This window comes from Dermacentor andersoni, chromosome 1, assembly GCF_023375885.2.
Source record: "Dermacentor andersoni chromosome 1, qqDerAnde1_hic_scaffold, whole genome shotgun sequence".
NCBI lineage: Eukaryota > Metazoa > Arthropoda > Arachnida > Ixodida > Ixodidae > Dermacentor > Dermacentor andersoni.
Window position 1 is genome coordinate 203559078 of NC_092814.1, and position 24387 is coordinate 203583464.

General features: G+C 44.7%; 1 protein-coding gene across 1 annotated transcript in view; it reads left to right on the forward strand.

Moving 5' to 3' along the window:
• Sap-r (prosaposin) overlaps positions 1-24387 on the forward strand; it is a 122578-nt gene that overhangs the window by 20055 nt on the left and 78136 nt on the right. The window contains exons 15-17 of the mRNA XM_055062983.2: positions 2494-2614; positions 2935-2988; positions 15924-16003. Coding sequence (XP_054918958.2) covers positions 2494-2614; positions 2935-2988; positions 15924-16003 — 255 coding nt within the window. The remainder of the gene's footprint in view (positions 1-2493; positions 2615-2934; positions 2989-15923; positions 16004-24387) is intronic.

Genomic DNA, 24387 nt, shown 5'->3' on the forward strand with positions numbered 1-24387 from the left:
CTGTCCTTTCAGCTATTATCTTTGCTATCATGGAGCAAACACATCATGACCATAACATCGTTTCGGCACTGGTGTGGGCTGCTGCTCACCACAAGATAATAACTTTTGTGATACCCTAATGTTTTTTCTTAAGCGTGTGAAAATTTACTGCAATTGTTTTTCATGGCATTCTTGTAAAAATTATGCTTACTTGTCAACATCTGTATGCATTATGCTTAACAAAATAAAGCAAAAATCAACAAGCTCCGCCACCAGTCCTCCCAAGTAGCGCACTGATCGGTAGTTTTATCAGAAACTTGATCTAGGCCTCTTTCAGGTCTATCTTGGGGTTTTCAGTGTTCCCTACATGGTGCCATGGTTGGGAGTCAAATTTGAAACCATACAACAAGAATGTGGGGCTGTGGCACAGAGGGAGATGCATGGAGTTTGCATTTGTACATTTGAATTTCCAATGCCAGTCATATACAGTGACACCTTGTTAAACCATAGTTGGCCGGCGCTCGCAAAAAGTACGTACTAAATGGTAGTACTGTTTAACCGAAATAGCATGAGATCGACCACTTACCTGTCAAAATCGACAAGCACTTGCATGGCAGATTCCTCGTTCGCGTTGCATATTCTCCGTGCACAGGTGTGGTAGCGTTGCAGAAGTCGCGGGGCACCTTTTCATTGTGGGGTGCTGTTCTCGTCGCGACAATTCTATTCATGAGGCTAACGTAACAAGCCGCTTCTGCCACTGTCGGGCCTGAATTGCCCGTGCTGTCGCTTTCTGTGTTGTCCTCATCACTGTTGCTAGTCGACACTTTGGCAACAACAGAGGCGAAAAGTCTAACCTTGTAGCCGACATCTCTTTGCGGTCGCAGCAATGCTGCCGAGCAACTTCTTTACATTCTAAAGGCCACACACCGTAGTCAACAGTAGATCCCTGTCGCGTGCCAGCGCAGACTTCTTTGTGTCACGTTTGATAGCACGAACAGTGTCTTAATTTTACTTCTATGCTGAGCACCCGGCGTCTTTTTTTATCCGACGCCACAGCGCTCTCATAGAATAAAGAATCGCCGAAATGATGTTGGTGTGGCTCACGTGCAAATGCACAGGGTGCTTGGAGGCCGTTGTTCCGGTCTCTGAGGCTTGTTGTTCTGCTGGGCCGCCCGATGGAGACGACGCACCACCGTGTTCGTGCGACGAAAAGTGGAAACTCTGTGTTAACCGATACGTACGCATTAAGCTGGTACGGTTTATGCGGATACAAAACACATTATTTTCAATGGCCGCTGAGTCGGGGATTTGACTTTAATACTTTTAAAACGAAACTAGTGTTTAAGCGGGTATGGTTTACTGAGGTTTTACTGTATATGCGCACTTGAGAGAGGTACTTGTTTAATTATTTATTGACGAGTGTTGCCTAAAGGCAACTTTAAACAAAAAATTTTTTTTTCTTGCCGAGTTTTAGCATTGAGTACGAAGTTTCTGGCTAAATGTCTTCGGCCAGTGCTGAATAACAGGCAGCAATCGTCATTCATTGGTCCAGAGCAGGAACACTCGATGAGGAAGAAGTTTGGCATGCGACTTGCTGTCTTGTGAAAGCAAGGCCAGAGGAGACAGGCCAAGGCAACATATCCAGCTGCAGTGATGTCACATGTGGAATCTAAAGCAAATGAAATGTACACCTGTGGTTCACATATGATGAGATCTGTCTATACAAATTGAAAACGAAGCCTTAGGTGGCCTGGGGTGAAGCCCACTTCCAATTTTCTGCCTGGGGTTTTCCCTCTAATGTTGAAAAAAATTCAGCAAAATATTTTTTCGTTTGGTTGATTATCTTATTCTTGATGTGTTTCGCATATTTAGATAGAAATTAAAATTTTTTTCTGGGTACTTATATTAAAGTGTTAAGAGGAACCTATGTGCCAAATTGATGAAACTAACACTTGAAAATGTCTGAAACGGGACCTTGCTGATGTTTCGGCCGCAGGAGCGGCCTTCATCGAAGTCAATCTTGGGCATTGCTTTCTGTCCAAGCCAATGTAAAGTCACCAAGCCAATTGTATAGCACCCATTGTAATAAATACCACAGGTAGTTGGTAGCTATATTATACACATCGTTAGGTGCATGGAACGTACAAACAGCCTTTATTCAATGTGTATTTTCTCAGAAATATGCATTTTAAGTGTTTAAATTTTTTGAAGAACTTACAGAAAGGTAAAAATTATTTTTAGTGTACCTTTAAGAATTTCCAAGCAGGCAGCCTGTAAAGGCCGTGTGGCAAGCACTGTTTTGCTACCTGTAGTGCACCTGTGTGCCAGACTTACTCAGTTGTAATACGTAATCAGCTTTAGGGCTCTTTTAAGCGAGTGTTCTTGACACCACTATTATACTGAATGGAGGTTGGAGTACCTATGACTTCATACATTTATGACTGCAGCGTTTCCAGCTGTCCATAGTAATAATGTCTGTAGGAGGGTTCAAAAAGTCGCATGGTATTGCTCTAGGGCCACCTCAAGAACCTAAAAGCTGCCAAGAAAGTGAAGGGTTACTTGGAGCCATCTCCTTCCGTTCCTCTTATCAAGGTCTACCCTGCTTTGCCAAAGAAATACTTTGACAACAACAAATGTGAGTTTGCTTGCTTCTTGTTTATACCAGGTCTCTCTCTTTCAGTTTAGTGCAACCAGAATGACATAATTGTGTATATATAAATGTATTCATATTCAAGTAAACCTAATACATAGAATTGCTTCATTTGCACTTCTGTAATATAGTGTATGTGCAACCGTAAACATGATATACAAGAGGCAGCTTTGATATCATGGTAGAGGAACAAAAAAAAAGAAAAAAAGCTATCATTGCTAGTTGCAGTGCAGCCGAAAGTACAATGAAATGCAAGTGACGTGGACAGTTGGGCATGTTTATTTATTACATTTTCACCTTTTCAGCTGAAATTGCATTTCCCATGGTAAAGACCTTCCCTGCCCAGTATAGCCCAATTGGTAGGTACTTTTGGCTTTTTTTTTTCTTGTATTTCTTCTTTTTTTGTTTGTTTTGGTTACTGGAAGAGGTTGCAACATAGGTCTCAAGTGTGGTGTGCAGGACCATGAAACTCTTGTGTATTGTCCACTGAGGCCCTCCCAAGTATGCATACCAGCCATCCCCACCCCATTTGCCTCAACCTAGGCAGTGTATCCTTCCTCCCCAAACAATCCTTTCCAGGAAGTTCTGTTTTCTTTCTCTCCTTTTTTTTCTGGGAGGAGGGAAGGCATTAAATAGTTCTACTACTGCTACTAGTATTACTACTAAATAGAACCTCATTGATACGTTCCTATTCGTTATGTTTTCCAGGCCCTTACACTCTGAAGCACCGTTCCTGTTTATTTTCGATAGTTCTTTGTACAGTACTAGCTTCTTGTTTGCTATGTTTATCTTCCTGGTTGTTGTGTCCAAAAACTGTGACTTGCCACCACTAGTGCGGCATTGTCCTTTGGCAGTATAGGGATCGAAACGAGGCCCTATAGCCAATGGGACATGTCATGGGCTAGGCTGACAGGTAGGTGACCATCTAGAATAGGAAGCGAGCAAGAGAGAGAGAGAGAACAAACATTTAATAATGCGAATCGGTGAGAAAGAGTTCTTTCTTCACCCAAGGCGGGTGGCCTCCTCAGTCCAGGTAGCCATTGGCCCTTGCTGCTTCCCTGCTGTGGTTCACCAGCTTTCGCTGGTCCTCCAAGTCTGGGGCCGCGAGCATGGCCTCCCACGATTCTTGGCGGTCTTCTTCTGTGCTTTTGTTTTCGGTTCTTGATTGAGCTTATTGATTGTTGGGTTCAGCAAGATTAGGACACCCCATCACCATGTGACAAAGGGTATCGACGCCCGCAGGATAGGCAAAGGTATGAGAATTGGGCCGGGTGCATTCTATGCATTATAATGCTGTGTACATAGGAGTTTGTTTGGAGATGCCGCAGAGCAACTGTCTTCTCTGGTTAGACTGGGGTGCAGTAAGGGGTGTACCCATTCAAATTTGTAATGCTGTAGGATATCCGAATATTTTTTGGTAATATTCTCGGACCTCGTCGCCTTTTGGAACCCCTCTGGTAGGAAAGCTCCGCTTGTATGATCTCGGGTTGCGGTGTGTGCTGCTTCGTTTCCTGTCAGTGACTCGTGGCTAGGGGTCCAGACGATGTAGGTCTCGGGAACTTGCGTGCATTTTGATATTTCTTGCAGGATCGCCTTTTCGAAAATTACGATATGCGGATTGCGAGTTGTTCAGTATTACGGCATTTTCTGTGCATGTGGAGATGGCCAGTGCTATTGCCACCTCTTCGGCCGTGTCCGAATTTCTTGCGATTATTGTTGTAGCGGCCTTTTCTTCCCCTTTGGGCAATTGCATCATTAGGATGTTGAATAGCAAAGGAAGCAAGCAAGAACCTATTTTTTATTCTCCTGAGTGCATGCCTCGAGGAGCCCAAGCATGGCACAGGAGCATGACCAAAAGGGGCTGCAACCGAGGAAGATAAAGGAGCAGATAATATTGCAGTTATTGTGAAAGCAGGTATTCTTGGATACTTAGCCTCATCTGTGAATCTTATGTTAGGGCCTGCAGAGAATTTCTCGCGGATTGCTCTTGCTCGTCTTCTTTCCTCGTGAAAGTTTGGATGCATATTGCGGGATACAAGTGCCACTAAAGTTGAATCTCGTATGTGTGTTGGGAGTTTCTATTTTTTCGTCCGATTTCGCAGTTTACTCCACAATGTAACCCAGCTGAAGAAGCATGCCTCTCCCAGTGGGAGTCAATTTGAGTCTTTCAACTGGCTTGTTCTATGCTCTTCTGCGAGTTCCTCCCATGTATTGTGCAGGACAAGTTTGAGTAATCGTGCCGTAGATGCTTTTTCGGGAATTCCCAGTACAGTCTTGGTAGCTTTTCCAATCATGATGTTTAGTTCTTCAATTTCTGCATTCTTCAGGGTCAGATAGGGGGTGCCATCTGTGATCTGGCGCGTTCTGAGTGCCTGTCCCATACGCAGTGTGTCTTTTTCTGAGGCCGTGTCCTTGGTTTGCAACTCTCTTAATGAGGTGCAATACTTGAGTGAGTGATGTTTGAAGTTTGGGGAGGGTTGCGGCTCCCGACCTGTCTTTATGCATGACAAGACCAAGTATTCACAATGTCTCCACTCGTATTTCAATTCTGTTAAATGTTGTACTTGGGTTGGGTTGCTCATAGGCTGGTGGTCTGCCTCGAGTTCTCACTATGAGCACTAGCAGTTCTGCTTTTTCGGGCGCACATTGTAATCTGCATTTATTTAAGTAAAGTTTGATGCAATTTGCTGCCTCCTGTAGTGTTTTCTGTTGCTGGCCCATAGATGGTGCCTTGGTCCATATTGTTATATCATCTGCATAAAAGGCGTGACTGAGCCCTTCTATTGTGTTTAGTTCTTTAGACAATTTCATCATTATGATGTTGAAGAGCAAAAGAAGCAAGCAAGAACCTATTTTTTATTCTCCTGAGTGCATGCCTCGAGGAGCCCAAGCATGGCACAGGAGCATGACCAAGTGGGGCTGCAACCGAGGAAGATAAAGGAGCCGCTATAGCACTACCCCCCCTCCCCCCCTTAGAGAAGAAGAAGAAGAAAAATGACATTGCCAACAAAACGGAGGTCTACTGCTTGGGACATCGGAAGGGTGCCCAGCTAACCCATTTTCGAGGGGATTGTCCTGGCACCACAGTAAAGTCCAGGCAGAGGTGTCATGGGGCCCTGATGTGAGCGCTATGTTCGATGTAAATACTGGCTTCACGTCATTGGGTGGTGCAACCTCATTATGGCCATTAACATGAGTGGTCAGCATTTTCTTATCTTGGTGGAGAACAAGAAATGGGCCGTTGTAACGTGGCACGAGGGACAGTTGAATGCCTTTCCTGCAGACGAAAACATGGGTCAATGTGGCAAGGTCCTTGCTCACAAAGACATCTTGAGTGGAAGGCGTCCACGAAGGGATCGGTCACAGTTGCTGAAAAAGTAGCCTCAGCCATTCCAAATACGTAGTCCTGTGGTTTAAGTGGGGCTCAAGATAGTTGGGCGAGAAATTCACCGGGTATTCGCAGGTTCATGTCATAAACTATCTCGGCTGCCGTGCACTCGAGGTCCTCCTTAGAGGCAGAGTGGATGCCGAGGAGGACAAGGGTAAGTTCTACGACCCATCAGGAGCTGGCATCGCAGGCTATTAGGGCAGCTTTGAGCTGACAATGCAGCCGCTTCACCATACCATTGGCAGACTGATGATTGGCCATCGTGTGGATGTGACGGACACCAAGAAGGTTTGCCAGCTTGCAGAACAGGTTGTATTCAATTTGACAGTCACGGGCAGTAGTGCGACGCTTGGACAGCTAAAAAGGGAAATCCAGCCACTGAAACATGTTGACGCCACGGTAGCTGCGGTGATGTCTTGTAGCGGGAATGCTTCTGGCCAGCGGTTGTACCAGTCCACACAAGTGAGGATGTATTGGGCACTATGGGATGGAGGAAGAAGATCAATGATGTCGATTTGCACGGGGTCAAAACGTGCCTTCGGTAGGCGAAAAACTTGTATCGGTGGCTTTGTGTGTCTGGTAATCTTCACGCGCTGGCGCTGGTGGTAGTCGTGCCCACCAGCAGACATCGGAGTTCATGCTCGGCCACACGTAGCGAGGTTGCAGGGTGCTGTGTGGCACAAACTCTGGGGTGGCTGGCGGTGCGTAACATCTCAAAGATTTGTTGATGAAGATGCACAGGCACAAGTGGGCCCGAGTGGCCATTCGACACATCGCATATGATGGTGCCCAAGGAGAAAAAGAGTGGCATCTCTCAAAGTGCGAGCAACGTAGACGTAGAGCATAGCTCAGCCAGCCCGCTGTCACACTGTTGCACTGCCGCAATCTCCTCGAAATACAACATGCTTATCGAAATAGTGTCGATATGTGAAAAAGGTTCTGCGGCAGTGTTCATGGCACTTTTAATCTAACGAAAGTCAACTGTGTACTCCAAGATAGAATTCAGGTTGTGGATCTGTCTTGAAGTGTTTGTCGTATGATTCCCATGAAAAGTATATGTGAGGGTCTTATGGTCCGTTAGTATGTAAAAAATTGTGCACTCTACAATGTGTCTGAAGTGTCGCATGGCCAGATAAACAGCAAGAAAGCTCGCAGCTGAATGTACTGCAGTGCATTTCCGGGGGTTTCAGCTTTTGTGAGAAAAACCCAAGTGGACACCAAGTGCTGCATTGGTACTGCTGGAGAACAGCACCCGCAGTTGTGGAGGTAGTGTCCGTGATGAGATGTGTCGACGCTTGAGGCAGAGAACGTACGAAGAGCGCTGCACCAGCCGGAGCATTCTTGGCAGCTGTGAATGCCTCGTCGGTGGCAGGCAGCCACTCCAGTGAAGTAGTAAGAGCTGGTTCACACTTGAGAATGCGAGTAAGGGGAGGAATGATCTGGGCAGTCTTGGGCAGTAAATGACGGTGGAAATTTCCCGCAGCTGTCGTGTAGACGTTGGGTGTGGGAATGCTTGCAGAGCCTGCGCCTTTCTTTCCAAAGGTCAGGTGTCCTCGGGTGTTAAACGGTGGCCAAGGAATTCGATGTCATCAACAGCAAAAACGCATTTGTCTGGGTTAACGATGACGCTCGGTTCCTGAAGCCGTGCAAATATAGTGCCCAGATGGGGAGGGGAGCATGCTGTTCAGAAGATGCACCAGCAGCCAGTAGTTCGTCGATATAGGCATACACGAAATCAAGTCCACAAGTAACCTTGTTGATAAATTGCTGAAACGTATGTGTAGCATAGTGAGTGCAGCGGTGGCGTAGAGGTAGAACACCCGCCTCGCGTGCAAGAGGTCCGTGGTTCGAATCCCGGTGCCGCGCAATTTTCCACCGGATTAAAAAAAAAAAAAAATCCGCGTGTTGATAAAATTGCATAAACAGGCCTGGAGTGTGGCCTGATCCCGGTGACCAGAACCGGTAACGCACTCCCTCACCAGAGCAGGATTGGCCACCCTGGTGCAGTACTTGGCCACAACCTCCTATATGAACCCAACAATCAAACCCCGGCCCTCAGTCCCCAGCAGCTGCGAAGCAACTGACCACGGCGGCGGTCAGACCTGCGACGCTGCAGAGGGTGCTAAGAATCCCTGGCTCCGGACAGGCCGCCATTGGAATATGAACCTGGCAACGTTTAACGCTAGAACGTTATCTAGTGAGGCGAGTCTAGCAGTGCTATTGGAAGAATTAGAGGGCAGTAAATGGGATATAATAGGGCTCAGTGAAGTTAGGAGGCCAAAAGAAGCATATACAGTGCTCAGAAGCGGGCACGTCCTGTGCTACCGGGGCTTAGCGGAGAGACGAGAACTAGGAGTCGGATTCCCGATTAATAAGAATATAGCTGGTAACATACAGGAACTCTATAGCATTAACGAGAGGGTGGCATGTCTTGTTCTGAAACCTAATAAGAGGTACAAAATGAAGGTTGTACAGGTCTACGCTCCTACATCCAGTCATGATGACCAGGAAGTCGAAAGCTTCTATGAAGACGTGGAATCGGCGATGGGTAGAGTGAAAACAAAATACACTATACTGATGGGCGACTTCAATGCCAAGGTAGGCAAGAAGCAGGCTGGAGACAAGGCAGTGGGGGAATACGGCATAGGCACTAGGAATAGCAGGGGAGAGTTATTAGTAGAGTTTGCGGAACAGAATAATGTGCGGATAATGAATACCTTCTTCCGCAAGCGGGATAGCCGAAAGTGGACGTGGAGGAGCCCGAACGGCGAGACTAGAAGTGAAATAGACCTCATACTCTGCGCTAGCCCTGGCATCATACAAGATGTGGACGTGCTCGGTAAGGTGCGCTGCAGTGACCACAGGATGGTAAGAACTCGAATTAGCCTAGACTTGAGGAGGGAACGGAAGAAACTGGTACATAAGAAGCCGATCAATGAGTTAGCGGTAAGAGGGAAAATAGAGGAATTCCAGATCAAGCTACAGAACAGGTATTCGGCTTTAACTCGGGAAGAGGACCTTAGTATTGAAGCAATGAACGACAATCTTATGGGCATCATTAAGGAGTGTGCAATAGAAGTTGGCGGTAACTCTGTTAGACAGGATACCAGTAAGCTATCGCAGGAGACGAAAGATCTGATCAAGAAACGCCAATGTATGAAAGCCTCTAACCCCATAGCTAGAATAGAACTGGCAGAACTTTCGAAGTTAATCAACAAGCGTAAGACAGCTGACATAAGGAAGTATAATATGGATAGAATTGAACAAGCTCTCAGGAACGGAGGAAGCCTAAAAGCAGAGAAGAAGAAACTAGGAATTGGCAAGAATCAGATGTATGCGTTAAGAGACAAAGCCGGCAATATCATTACTAATATGGATGAGATAGTTCAAGTGGCTGAGGAGTTCTATAGAGATTTATACAGTACGAGTGGAACCCACGATGATAATGGAAGAGAGAATAGTCTAGAGGAATGCGAAATCCCACAAGTAACGCTGGAAGAAGTAAGGAAAGCCTTGGGAGCTATGCAAAGGGGGAAGGCAGCTGGGGAGGATCAGGTAACAGCAGATTTGTTGAAGGACGGTGGGCAGATTGTTCTAGAAAAACTGGCAACCCTGTATACACAATGCCTCATGACCTCGAGCGTACCGGAATCTTGGAAGAACGCTAACATAATCCTAATCCATAAGAAAGGGGACGCCAAAGACTTGAAAAATTATAGACCGATCAGCTTACTCTCCGTTGCCTACAAAGTATTTACTAAGGTAATTGCAAATAGAATCGGGAACACCTTAGACTTCCGTCAGCCAAAGGACCAGGCAGGATTCCGTAAAGGCTACTCAACAATAGATCATATTCACACTATCAATCAGGTGATAGAGAAATGTGCGGAATATAACCAACCATTATATATAGCTTTCATTGATTATGAGAAAGCGTTTGATTCAGTCGAAACCTCAGCAGTCATGGAGGCATTGCGGAATCAGGGTGTAGACGAGCCATACGTAAAAATACTGAAAGATATCTATAGCGGCTCCACAGCCACTGTAGTCCTCCATAAAGAAAGCAACAAAATCCCTGTAAAGAAAGGCGTCGGGCAGGGAGATACGATCTCTCCAATGCTATTCACAGCATGTTTACAGGAGGTATTCAGAGACCTGGATTGGGAAGAATTGGGGATAAGAGTAAATGGAGAATACCTTAGTAACTTGCGCTTCGCTGATGATATTGCCTTGCTTAGTAACTCAGGGGACCAATTGCAATGCATGCTCACTGACCTGGAGAGGCAGAGCAGAAAGCTGGGATTAAAAATTAATCTGCAGAATACTAAAGTAATGTTTAACAGTCTCTGAAGGGAACAGCAGTTTACGATAGGTAGCGAGGGAATACATCTACTTAGGACAGGTAGTGACTGCTGATCCGGATCATGAGAGTGAAATAATCAGAAGAATAAGAATGGGCTGGGGTGCGTTTGGCAGGCATTCTGAGATCATGAACAGCAGGTTGCCATTATCCCTCAAGAGAAAAGTTTATAACAGCTGTGTCTTACCAGTACTCACGTACGGGGCAGAAACCTGGAGGCTTACGAAAAGGGCTCTACTTAAATTGAGGATGACGCAACGAGCTATGGAAAGAAGAATGATAGGTGTAACATTAAGGGATAAGAAAAGAGCAGATTGGGTGAGGAAACAAACGCGCGTTAATGACATCTTAGTTGAAATCAAGAAAAAGAAATGGGCATGGGCAGGACATGTAATGAGGAGGGAAGATAACCGATGGTCATTAAGGGTTACGGACTGGATTCCGAGGGAAGGGAAGCGTAGCAGGGGGCGACAGAAAGTTAGGTGGGCAGATGAGATTAGGAAGTTTGGAGGGTCAACATGGCCACAATTAGTACATGACCGGGGCAGTTGGAGAAGTATGGGAGAGGCCTTTGCCCTGCAGTGGTCGTAACCAGGCTGATGATGAGGATGATGATGTGTAGCATTTCTGAGCCCGAACAGCTTGTACACATACCCAAAGAGGTCAAATGGCATGACGATAATGATATTCAGAATATCAGGCTCACAGGCTCTTCTGTGATCTGATGGTAGGCCTTAACCAGGTCAATTTTGCTGTAGGTTGTCATGCCAGCAAGAGAGGCTGTGAAGTCGTGTGATGGGGTAGCGGATAGCAATTGGGGACAAGTAGTCAAATTGGAAGTAGCAGAATTGGATAGCAAGTAGTCACCATACAGATGCCAGTTGCCTGGGTTGCACTTGGGAACCATGTGGAGAGCAGATGGCTAGCTGCTCGAGAATGGATGAATGATCCCTAATAAAAGCATGTAGTCAAACTCTCTATGTGCAGTGGCTAGTTGCTCACCAGCAAGTCGCTGTGGTTGGCAAAAAGCTGGAGGTCCCGTGGTGGTGGCGATGTGATGTGTCACAGTGTGGCGAACGGGGAGCTCCAGTTTATTTGGCCAGGTGATGGCGGGGAAATTGGCAAGAATCTAGGTGAGAGTCGTCAAAGGCACATGTGGGGCTGTCCATGTGGTGACTGGCACAAGAAGTTCTTTAACAGATATGAATGTTGTAGTGTCTATGAGGTGACGCAAGCGTACGTTGATGCTGTGGCCGTAAGTGCGGAGAAAGTCCGCTCCCAAAATGGCCAAATGAAAGTCGGTGACTATAAACACCCACCAAAAAGTGTGGTTTAGGCTGAGGTCAAGTGTGAGGGAACATTGTCCGTAAGTGCAGATTTTGGAGTTGTTGACGGCTTGAAGCGGATGGGAAATTGCAGAACGTTGACGGTCAATACGTATAGTGGGGATGACACTGACCTCAGCACCTGTGTCGGCCAAGAAACTGTGACTGACGAGCTTGTCGGTGACGTAAAAAAGGCTGCTCATTGATGTGCAGGAGTCATGGGCCACCATCAATGGCTCGCTGTTGAATTTACCTGCCGGCAGCAAGGACTGTAACACTGGTGTACTCTGGCACCAAGGTTATAATGGTACCAGCAGTAACTGCCACCATGCAACCTTGACCTTGAAGGTAATAGCGACTGTTGTCGTTGAGCTGAAGGGCGATGACACTATAGCACACTGCCTATAGCAATCTATAGCACGGTCAGCGAGCTCCGCAAGCTTTTCCAGTGGCAAATCAGGTGCTGTGGCTAATGCCATGTCAACATTTTGCAGCAAGCGCTGCAAAAACTGCTCACGAAGAACTAGGTTATCCCTGTTCTGCCCACAGCAATTCAGGAGTTGTCGCATGTCATGAAGCAGCTGTGATGGGCGTCTGTTGTCGAGTTCTTTCATATTGAGCAGCTGTTGAAGGCGCCTGCACTCGAAAGGAGTCTTGCTTGCGAGCACAACTGCCTTGAAACTGTCGTATGGTGTGTCTAGATGGCAGCGTCCATAATGTTGCTGAACTCGCTAGCGATTTCGGGCGAGAGGGCTGGGAGAGATTCAACCTGGGTAAACCACACGGAAAGGTTATGTGACCAGAATTGCAGTAGTTGTAGCTGGTCAACCAAGACACTTTCCGAGGCCGCAGCTGTTGTCTGTTCATCACTGGGGGCGCAATACCTGTGCCAGTGGCGACCACATCGCCTACTAATCTGCTGCCTGATGATTCCATGGGCGCAGCGTCGATGCCCAGGGGTTGCATGTTCGGATCAAGTGTGGGTCACCACGCTATAGGGATTGAAACGAGGCCCATGAGCTGTGTTGTGGGCTAGGCCAGCAAGTAGATGACCGTCCAAAATAGGAAGCAAAAAAGAACCGTTTTTTTTATTCTCCCCGAGCGCGTGTCAAGGAGCCTGAGCATGGTGCAGGAGCATGCCAAGTGGGGCTGCAACCGAGGAAGACAAAGGAGCCACTATAGGCACTGCCTATGTTTACTGCCGATTGTCTCATTAAAACTGGTCACTTTGCAGAACCTGCCATGTGGCACAGAAGGATTGCCATCAGCATGTTCAGATTGTTGCCAGTTGCTGATCTCAACATTGCTCATAAAGTTGAAAGTGAAGAGGAGGTGGATGAAGGCACGAGGGGTCTCCCCATACTCACATTTGTGGTTGTCATCCCATGTTCTTTGATATCTTGCGTGATTACTTTGATGTACGAGGCTGTACAGAAACTGAAAAAGGGCTGCGAGCACTTGAAAAGAGGCTGCTTTTATTGAAAATTTGACCCAAGCATCAGATGGCGTTGGCAAGCTTCATTTAGTGTAATTCATGGCTAGGACTGCTCCAAAAAAGCATTTGATGTTTGATCTGACTGCCAGGCAGAGATAACAAGCTTTACTGAGTAGATTATCACTAACTTGTTAGCTTCCTATTGAACTAGTCATATAGGGCATAATTCGATATAAGCCTGGTAAAGAATTGGATTTCATAAGAACAGATACCATTTGTAAAACCACTTTATTGATGAAACTAGCTTAGTTTCGCATGAAATAGTCTTGTATTTTCTTCTGCTTGGGCAATTTCGCTACCTGCGACGCACGCACTTCTCCACATTGTCTAAAGAGTTGGAGCAGCTGAGTCTGCAACTTCTTCATTTGCACTGAAGCACCGGACTAGTGCGAGTGCCCCAGTCACCTAGGAGGATGTGGGCAAAGGACCATCGTTGCTTTCCTCAATGTGCCCACTTTCACTTGTGCTCGGTACCATGTCAGCAATGTAGTCTTCGTTTTCGAGCTCTCCCATGGTCTTGACACCATCATCTGCACTCACAAACTCATCGACCGTTGACTTGTCAATGGCTTCCGGAAATTCTTAAAATGATGGGGTTTTATATGCCAAAACCACTTTCTGATTATGAGTCACGCCGTAGTGTAGGACTCCGGAAATTTCGACCACCTGGGGTTCTTAACGTGCACCTAAATCTAAGTACACGGGTGTTTTCGCATTTCGCCCCCATCGAAATGCGGCTGCCGTGGCTGGGATTCGATCCCGCAACCTCGTGCTCAGCAGCCCAACACCATAGCCACTGAGCAACCACTGTGGGTAACCGGAAATTCTGACAGCTTGGTCCAAACTTCGGCAATACCGGCAACGGCTTCGTCGCACTCGTCAGAATTTACAGTCACCACCAGGCACTCAAAAGCCGGCACGTCTGAAGCAATATCGGATGAACCACTTGTACACGGCCATGCATATGTCGGGCGCCACGGCCACCGGGTCGCGAGTTTGTCTGCTTTAGCCCTAATCTCCCCCGTCAAGATTGTGCTGAGAGTGCTCCTCAGAATCTTGCATGCTGCGAGGTCATCCGATTTCTCACCACGTTCGACCGGATTTATAATTCCAAGCTTCACGGCAAAAAACTAATTCTGCCGCTTCATCATGGCAACACTGCGGGAGAAGGCCCACAAGATGCAAACATAATGAACCAGAAAAGCAGCGATACAACTTGCACTTGCGCAATCTTGCACGAGTGCGTAAGAGCCTCTGATTGGCTGTCTGAGCAAGCGCCTAAGGCAGGCCAGGATAATTTTTTGCAGGGGGGTGTTGATGTCTCATCCGACGCAGCACAGTCACGGTAAGGAGAGCGGGTGGATGGAACCGCGCCACCAGGTTTCCCCGCCACTACGAGGGAAAGCCAACTTCTGGGGGCACTTTTGTGCCGCTTGTAGTTCGATATATCGGGAGTCGCTGCTATTTTTATTAGATGTAAGCGTAATTTTTGCTATATATACTCATTATAACTATACCGTGTTCAGAAATTGTTCGATATAGAGAATAATTTGATGTAAACGGTTTCAATATAGTCGGGTTCGCCTGTATACACATACGTTTATTACACGGAAACTTTCGCTCCCGAACGTATCGGATAACTCCGCCACCAGGTTCTCTGCGACACAGGGCCCAAAGCGCTACTCGCGTTTAAAATAATAATGTGCACGATGCGCTCGCTTCGATCACAAGAAGGGGGGCATCTCGGTAGGCACATATCGGCAGCGTGCTTCGGGAATTTCTGCAACCCATTTCGTAAATCTTATGTGCCTAAAAACTCCTTTGATTTATCCGCGATAGATGTGTTTTCCTAATCGCGATGGGTAACTCAATATAGAACGATTTCTAAACTGTTCTGGCCTTGTAGTTCCGGAATCTCACGTGTGCAGGCAGCCGTGAACTCGGCTAGGCAAACCATACAGGCGTATCGACGACCTTTCACTGTTGCAAATGCATGCTCGTGATCTACAGGAGTACAAATGGAAACTCGCGAAAACGAATAAACAAAAGTAACCAAAATACAAATAAACAAAAATGAAAGTGGAAGACAGCATATTGCCCGTGGGAGCTGAACTCTCAACTCCTGCATGACGTGCTGTACTCTCCAAATTGAGCTTCGTTGAAGACTGACTGTCCTTGCATCCCCTTTAGTGGGTATTTATGTGCATGCACATATAACCTGGCCCTGAGAGTGTTGGCAAGCACTACTCGTGACTGGCTGTGGAGGTGGAACATCCATTAAGCTGCAGGTGTCACGTAGGGCATGATCTTGGGAGCAAGCAACTTGCCAATAATTTTGTACATGTACTACCCCAGGATTGCCAGTCGGAAGACCCTCGCTATGCAGTGAGCAAGAAGAATTGGGAAGGGCCCAGTGAAGCCTCTCAGTACCCCTTATTCTTATTGCTCAGGAATTCTTTTAGTACTTTTGGCATCAGTGAGGCATAAAAAAACAACATTGAAGCTGCTCTTGAAGCTGATTGATTTTCAGTTGAGTTTCATAGTGAGAGTGCTGTAATATGAAATGGGTTTATGAAATTTTGCTGGATTATAAGTGATATAGTCATGCAGCCAAATGCCACTTACTGCCATAGGGAACAGCCTGGAAAATAAAAGCATAGTATGCCTCATTTGTTGGTGTTATATCTGTTCCTGTAACATCTTTATTGTCTTTTTATTTATTTCAGTTGAGGACATTTACACCTGTTCTATTTGCAAGGCATTCGTCGCCCTTCTTGAGCAAGTCATACCAGTAAATGCAACTGTGGTGAGCATAATTTATCCATGCTTCCTTTGCATTAGGATTTTGCATGCCCACATGTGTCACAGTGCTGTTAGTGAAGTGCACATGCTATAATTATGGTAACAAATTTACCTTAAATATTTACTTCAGCATGTGTATAGTGAGTTCACCATATACCCAGTGAACCATTTATGTCCCATAGATGTCCACAAAACATCACGTTTTAGACTTTGCACACATCCTATAGATAATTTCTGTATTTCTTCAAACAAAATTACAGATACGTACTATGGATAATCTAAGTCCCATCCAGATCATGTTGCTGTAACATTGAAAGGATGTTGCAGCTGGACATAAGCGGCCTCTAATAGATGCTACTTTTAATTATGCAGGAGGTTCATAGAACATCTAATAGATCTTTTCTGTTCACATTATAATGAGCTGCATACCTGCAAGTGCCACAGCAGATGTGCTATCAAACACAAATGAAATGCGAACAGCAGAGCGTGTGACTGAAGCAGGACTGAAAACACAGTGTGGCATCGACCAGCCATCATTGTACACATGCACGTGCATATGGTTTCGATGCGGAATGCGGGCCTGCTTGTCCTACTGCAGTTTTGTCACCTGTATTTTGTTTGGAACTTGCATTCTCACCCCGCCATTGCAGTGCCATTCCTATCTGCAATTACTGTTAAGGTGGTACTGCTGTTGCTCCTCCAGTGCAATACATTTTTGGTGCTATTCAAATTACGAGGGGACACTGGCAGCATTGATGGGGGTCACAAAAGCAAAGCAGTGGACGTTAGGAAACTGGGTGCATGCCAGCTATATCATGCTACAGATGCAGCAATGGTGCTAGCCACCATAACGGTGTTGTACTGCCAGGTGGGAACGTCAATGCCACGGAGAGATGAGAAAACAACTTTGGGACAAAATGCTGGTGACGTTTATTGCAGTAGGGTGAGCAGCGCTGCACTCTGCATGAGAACCACAAGCTCGTGCACTTGCACAATGACTGGCCGACAATGTGAACTGTACCTTTAGTTATGCTTCGGCCATACACTCTGCTGTTTGCATTTCATTTGTCCTTGATGGCATATCTGCTGAGGCACAATAATGCCACCATTGCCATCATTGTCGTCAAGCAGCTGGTGACCTTGTTTGAAATGTAAACATGTAAATGTCAAAATTTAAATTGCAACACTTATGAAGTATCTTTCTTATTAACCCTTTCGCTGTCGGACCTTTCTGGCCGTGACGCACCCCCAGTGTCGGCTTGGTTTCAGGGAACGAGCATAACGGGGAATGAACATAGCAATTTATTTTTGATTATGATTGGTATACAAATAACATAGTCAATGCAATATGCACATTTCAATGTTCTGCAGCTGTTATTAGTAAACATCATCATCATCATCAGCCTGACTATAACATCCGTTAAACATCCGAATCTAACGATGCGGAACTCATCTCTTCGTCGCGTTAGACGCTGTCCAAGTCCAAATCCGAGCTCGGCTCGTATTCTGAATCGTAAGAGCCACCGCTCCAATGAACAGACGAAGGTCTCGCGCCGCTCAGCTATACGAAAGTAACCGCGCGCAGGGAGGATGCGCTTTCAGTCACCCGCGCAACGGAGATAAATGGGACGTTGTGTGATCAAGAAGAGGGAGGTGGAAAAAGGCTAAAACAAAGTTCGAAGGGCTTTACGTTTACTGCTGCAAGTCGGAAGCGAGGGTGCGGCGAGAGAGCGAAAGCAGCAATCGAGTCACTCTTTTCGGAGAGGCAACGGCAACGCGTGCGCATGAACTTGACGCGCCGTAGCAAACGCACCAACAGAAGGAAAATAAAAACCTTCAAACTGGCGGAGATGGCAGAACAACCCTTGAACCCATAACCACACGCGCGCGACGCATGATCCAGCGAACGCGGAGCCACCGCGCCACTCAGCAAAAAGAGAGGGGGGCGTGGCAGTCGCACCGTACTCTTCAATACATGTACTAACACAGGTCGGGGCGAAAATGCGAAATTGTAGGAAGAGTCAACAGATGGCGTGGCCAAGTCCGGGAGCGCCAGCTTTGCGCTCAGGCGCGAAATTTTGAACGCGCGATAGAGAACGTACCGGTACGTCAGTGACACTGTGGGGGGGAAGCACGATGACGTACCGGTACGTCTGTGACAGCGAAAGGGTTAAGGAGAAATTCTTGGATGGCTGATGGGTCAAAAAATCCGATGTCTGGTGTCAGGGCACGAAAATTCAATGGCACCAAATTGGGGGTTGAACCTTCGACCTTTGGGGTTGAATAGGGCGAAGCAAATTAAGGCACAGTTCATTAAGATAGCGTTAATCAAGGCACTATAACCCATGACCTTTATGGAAGTCGAACCCACTTGGCTATATGGATGAACCAGCCATATCTCCGAGTAGGATTCCAATTGACATCATGAAGGTCGAGAGTGGAACCCATGACCTTTGGTGTTAATTAGGGTGCATTTAGTTAAGGTACTGCTAATTAAGATAGAGGTAATTATGGTAATCGAACCCTCAACATTTGGTGAAGTCAAACCCACGACCATTAATTAGGGTAAAGGTAATAAGACAGTTAATTAAGGCACTCAAACTCATGACCTTTGGTTGGAGAAAACAAGTAATCGGAACTGCATTCGAATGAGAATGACAAGTAATTTAATGAAGGTCTTGTTAGTGCCCAGGCTTTCGCCTTCATCCTTTTTAGCGTATGCTAAAGTGACTGTCAACTTTTAGTATATGTAATCCTAGTGCTCATAAAAAGGGTAAAACTTGGCTGACAAAATCGTAGGTCTTTATTTTGATCCTTGTGAATTATTACAAATCCTGCAATGGCTACATGAAAGAAAGTGAGTTCAGTTAGCACTAGGTAAAGTACACAAGTGAGACTCACAATGTCATATCAACGTTACTTTTTATTTATACAATTGATAAAGCTTTATTGCAAAAATGATTGGCACCCAGCCAGGCACATGTATGAAAATATTCATTGCTAGTTCTAGCTGTATACAAACACTTTAACATGAATCTAAAAAAAAAAAAAAAAACGCGAGGAACTTTAATAAAAAATTCTTGAAAATTCAACTTGGCTAAAACAAAAGTAATGAGAAAAGGGTGTTAACACTCAGAAAATTACTACCAGTCACAATGTCAGAGTTATATTTAAGATATTAAAACTGATTGCTAGGAGGTAATAATATCACATGCTAATGAATGACCAAAAGCGTATGGCCTGCATGCCAGCACCTGTTTCTGGGGCCACGAGATTCAAGATAGAAAGCCAGTACTCTCTAGCTATCATTAAAATGTATACTAAAAGAAAATCGACGCAAGCAGAATCCCGAGATGAAATACTCATCTTGATAAGCAACTTGCTCGGGCAGCTTCTCACACCACGAAAGTGCCAAAAACATAATGCTGCTAGAGACTTTGAGATAAGCACTGCAAATGAGAAACATCTCTGACACTTGAAGAGGTGCACTAGAAACCAAGTGATACAAACATGTCTGAAAATGAACTACCAGAATGTTGCCCTCAGGACATTTCTATAAGTGCTCCGCAAAGTGAACAAACATACCACAAATAGCAGTTAAAAGCACAGCTCTAAATTTCAGTACACAACTGTACAGTTCGGCCTAGTATATACATACTTGGACCATGGTCAACCAAACAAAATTCGAAAAGACACACCGATGAAGCACACTTCATGCTCCTTGTGCGTGGTAAATTATGCGGCACTTGTGTCAAGGCCCGTGCTGATTTGATATCGATGGCGATGTGAAGTCAAAGATATTGCGAGTTCAAGCTTGTTTTTTCTTTATAATCTGTCCAAATATATCAGCAAGTTAAACATTACATATTTTTAGCAGTGTACTAATAGATATAACTGAAGAAGCAAGTGTTTATGTATGAGAAAAGAAGTGACGTGACCGAAACCGAAAGTTTTGGCTTTTGACGCGCACTGTCCAGCAGTGCTTGCAGAGATCATGCAATATTGCTACTGGTAACCACGTTACAAAAAACAAATGCGGTTATAACTGAAATTCTGGGCTTTAATACTTCAACTTGAACCTTTTTAAAATGAACAGATGGATATTTCACAATTCAGGAACACACTCTCCCTCTCGTAAGATTTTGAATGTGCACATGACTGGGAAAAACAAAGTAAATGCCTGGCCACAGTGCTGAAACAGACAATACTGCAATTTTTCCTTTCCCAGGATCTCATTGTTAGGAATTAGACAGTTTGCTTGTATTTCTGCAGCATGGTGCATTCATCTAGTCACAACGCACAATGTACATCTCTTGCACATCCAAAGCTTCCATGCATTGATCATATCGTACAAATCTTAAAGACATTCGACGTCCTTTGGATGACCCTTGACTGCAAAGTACTAGTGGAACATATTATAGATGTGAACTAGACGTCGTTAAATGTCTTGGATATTCAGTCTTTTGTAGTACGTCGAGTGGATATTTGTGGTTTGCTGGGTAATTGGCAGTGTTATTACAGTCGAACCTCGATAGTATAGCACTGATATAACAAAGTAAATTAAAAATGTATTGCTGATGTCAGTGTCATAACAAATATAATAAATAAATAATTACAATAAATGTGAAATATAATGAAGGTATTTTCATGTCATATGTGAATTCTTTATAACCAGGTTGTACTTTTTTGTTATTTTTAACATTTCTGTTCCTTAGGAGATTTCATTTAGGTTTAGTATAAGATAGGGAAATTGCTTTTGAAGAAAGTTCAATATGTACTGTATAACCTGAAGTTCATGAAGTTAATACTGAGGGTTATTTAAGATAGTTGCCAAAGGGGTGTGCAATTATGAAAAATATTTTATGCAAGTTGAATACAAGTACTTCAGATATCAAATTCAATATTGGATAATGATATGCAGATGCATTTATGAGCAAGTTCTTTGGGGGGAATAGGTTTTAAAGCCTTCCTCGAGCCTCCTTGCCAAATTTAATGAAACTGTACAATATTGTTCAGGTTTCTTGTGCCGATTTCAAATACAGTCAAAGACCGATTTTCTGGACGTGCGATTTTTCGGACATGCCCGATAATTCGGACACCTTCAGGGCACCGCTGCAGTACACCATAGAGTCAATTTATAAGAACGTCTAAAATTTCGGATGCAAAAACCCTTCTCCGTCTGACTTTCTGGACTTTTTGCCGTGACCGCAGGTCCAAAACAGCATTGATTGAAGCCACCACCGCCATCATTTTGATTACCTCGCCGCCTCGAACAAGTGCTCTCACGCAGATCTGCTGGTAGCCGTAGCCATTACCATGGCAACGCTAGGCCTAGCTACTTCGACATTCACTACCAATCTTCTTGCTGTTCGGTGCCGTGTTTTTCATTAAAACAACTCGCTGCTGTTAGCAATGGCGCAGACTCCGCCTTTGTAATCCTTGCCAGTGGCTTCGAAGCTCAGAAAGCATGACGCGTTGCATAATGCCAATTCCCAAAAGTTACCTTCGCCTCGATACAGCAGTGTTAGGCGCTGAAGCATACGCTTATTGTTGCGGTGAAGCATACCAAGAGTGGGAACGGGCAATGTCACTCACAGTATGTATTCCTTAATTATACACGCCTGCACCCATTGTCTTGAGCCTAGATACGCCTAATAAGTGTACTGGCAGGCCTTCATAGCTATTTCGGATGTGCCTGTGGCAATTTTAGCCCTTTGGGGCAATAAAAGGCATGCATTCATTTTTCGGATGTTTTCATGGCCCTTAGGTAGTCAGAAAAATAGGACGTTAGATGTATGCAATAATTTTTATAATAGGCCAATTAGTTCCAAAGTTAATGACAAATAAATTACTATTGTTTCCAGCAACAATAGAGCAAGAACTGCTTTCCAAAATATCGCTTTAGGCACATAGCTTGATATCGGGAAGCAAAAGGTTCGCTATGGTAGGAGTGATTTTTTAGTACATGTATTACAATTATACAGCGCTTCAAAGTGTTGTGTTCAAAATGTAGCTAGCTCATTGTTTAATGTACAGGCAAGAAAAAATAAGTTAAAATCAAAATGTGACAACCTGCTCCTACCATTGTGTGTGGAATTCGCATTTAGCTACATGTTGTAATAAAAATTACGATTCTAGGTGCCCTGATAGCTGAGACGTTAATTCTAAAAGACTGCCTGGAGCCCGAAATTAGTGTTTTGTTAAAGTGCAAAAAAGAAACAAAGCTTATTTTTAATTGAATACTAAAAAAAAACCTTGAAATATTTACTTGCTAAATGGTTAGTAGCCATCAGGAATATAATCAGTCTACTTACAGCTACCCAAATACCATTTTAAGAAAATCAGTTTAACTGCAAAAATACCATTGCCAACAGTAAAAATATAGTACACTAGTAAACTGTTAGTGTTGCCATTTTAACAATTTTATTGCTAGATTTCAGGACTTTCTTGTCAGTTTAGTGACAAATTTTCCCATTTAGTGCCTGGTGACCTTTTTAGCGATGTGACAGGACAATTGACGACAGTTTAGCAATGCCAAAGCTGAGAAAGTTTCTTCGAAAATGACCCTCTAAACGCACTTCACTATTAAAAAGCGACATGTGGGTGGCTTAAATTGGCTAAATTGACACGTGGGCTCTGTGACCTTGATGAAGGAATGGTTGCCTTCATACTGCTTCATAGCATGGTGGCTTTCACAGGATTTGCAGCGCACTTGCACAATGCAAATTTTTTAGACATTCCTTACGAAACCAAAATGTCTGAGTCTTAATGCTCGTAATTCTGCACTTTCACTAAATTTGTTTGTGTATTGTATATTTCAAGAATTACAAGAAAGAAGTTTACCAGAATGTACTGCACAAAATTTTATGGTGAGAATCATAATGCATAAGGTGAATAATAACACAGATCAGCTGTAGAATGGCATAGATGTTGGAGCAACTGGGCTCACTTGTGCAAATCTCGTGGCTTTCGGACAAATCAGTATTGCGCGGAGCTTTCAGGTAGATTGAGGGGCGGAAGTGTGACATTTGACCTGCCGAAAGGCCATGAACTAATTGTCACCGTTGTGTTAACATGCTACCAAGTGCGTGTCGCAGAACATAGCTCTCCTTTGAAGAGTGTCAAGACGTAGAAAATATGCAGAGATAATGTGGACCATGTGACCATAAAGCCAATGTATAAGGACATCTAAAATTTTCACGCTGAAACCTTTCGTTGTCTGATATTTCAGACTTTTTGCCGTGATCACAGTTTCGAAATAGCATTAATGCCAGCACCACTGCCATTTTGATTATCTCACAGCCTCGAACAAGCACTCTCACATGCTGATCTGCTCACACTCCTAGCCAGTCGTAGCCACTATAGCCATTTGTGTTTGACCACATGGTGTTTAGTGCATGGTCATGTGGTCGTTTTATGCTGTCATGCGCTCTGCAGTGCTAGGCCTAGGTGCTTTGACATTCGCTACCAAGCTTCCTGCTGTTCGGTGCCATGTTTTTTATTGAAAGGATTTGCCACTGTCAGCAAAGGCAGTGACTCCACTGTCGTCATCCTCACCAATGGCTTTGAAGCGTGGGTATTGTAAGTTGACGATGAATAAAAAAAAAGCTGCTATCATCAAGTAAGTTGAGAGCAGCAGGTCACAAGCTGACATGAGCAAGTAGTTCGGCATTTCCAAGCAGACGATTTTGCTTTCCTCAAAAAGAAGGTGAAGATCTTGGAAATGGCAAAAGTTATATTGATCTCAGGTCTGCTGTTGGCATGCTTTTGGATGCACGGAAGGCGATGACAAAACATGCTTCACAATTCTTTCTGCCATGCGAGCTTTACACTCGGTACTCAGACTGCGATTTCATCTGAAGATAATGACAGCATGGCTGATCGGTGTCCTTCCATGGACTTTGTGACCGACGACCTGTGCACTGCTGGTGTTGCAATTCCCACTGACATGAGATTTGAATGATTCACCGGCACTGATAACGAGCTTCACCTCTGTGCAGAGTGAACAGACAATAAAATTTTTCGTCAACCGATCCAGACGATTCTGAAACTAAAAATGAAGACCCAGCGGCTGTGTTGCTGATGTGCTCTGCGTTGATGCAAGTGTTGATGAGGCTGCTGTTAGTGTACAATACATGACTCTAGCTGAACTTCAAGCATACATTATCACATGCAAGTGGAATGGTGTACAAAAACAAATGCACAAATTTTTCAAACCACTAGGGCAGTAAAAGGCATGCATTCATTTTTTTTTAGACTGCCTGATTTTTTTTTTTTTTTTTTTGCATATGCAATCTCTAGGGAGTCTGAAAAATTGTATGATGTCTGGACATGTAATTCACTACTTACAAATCTGGCTGTGAGCTTTGCCCCTTGACACCACAAGGT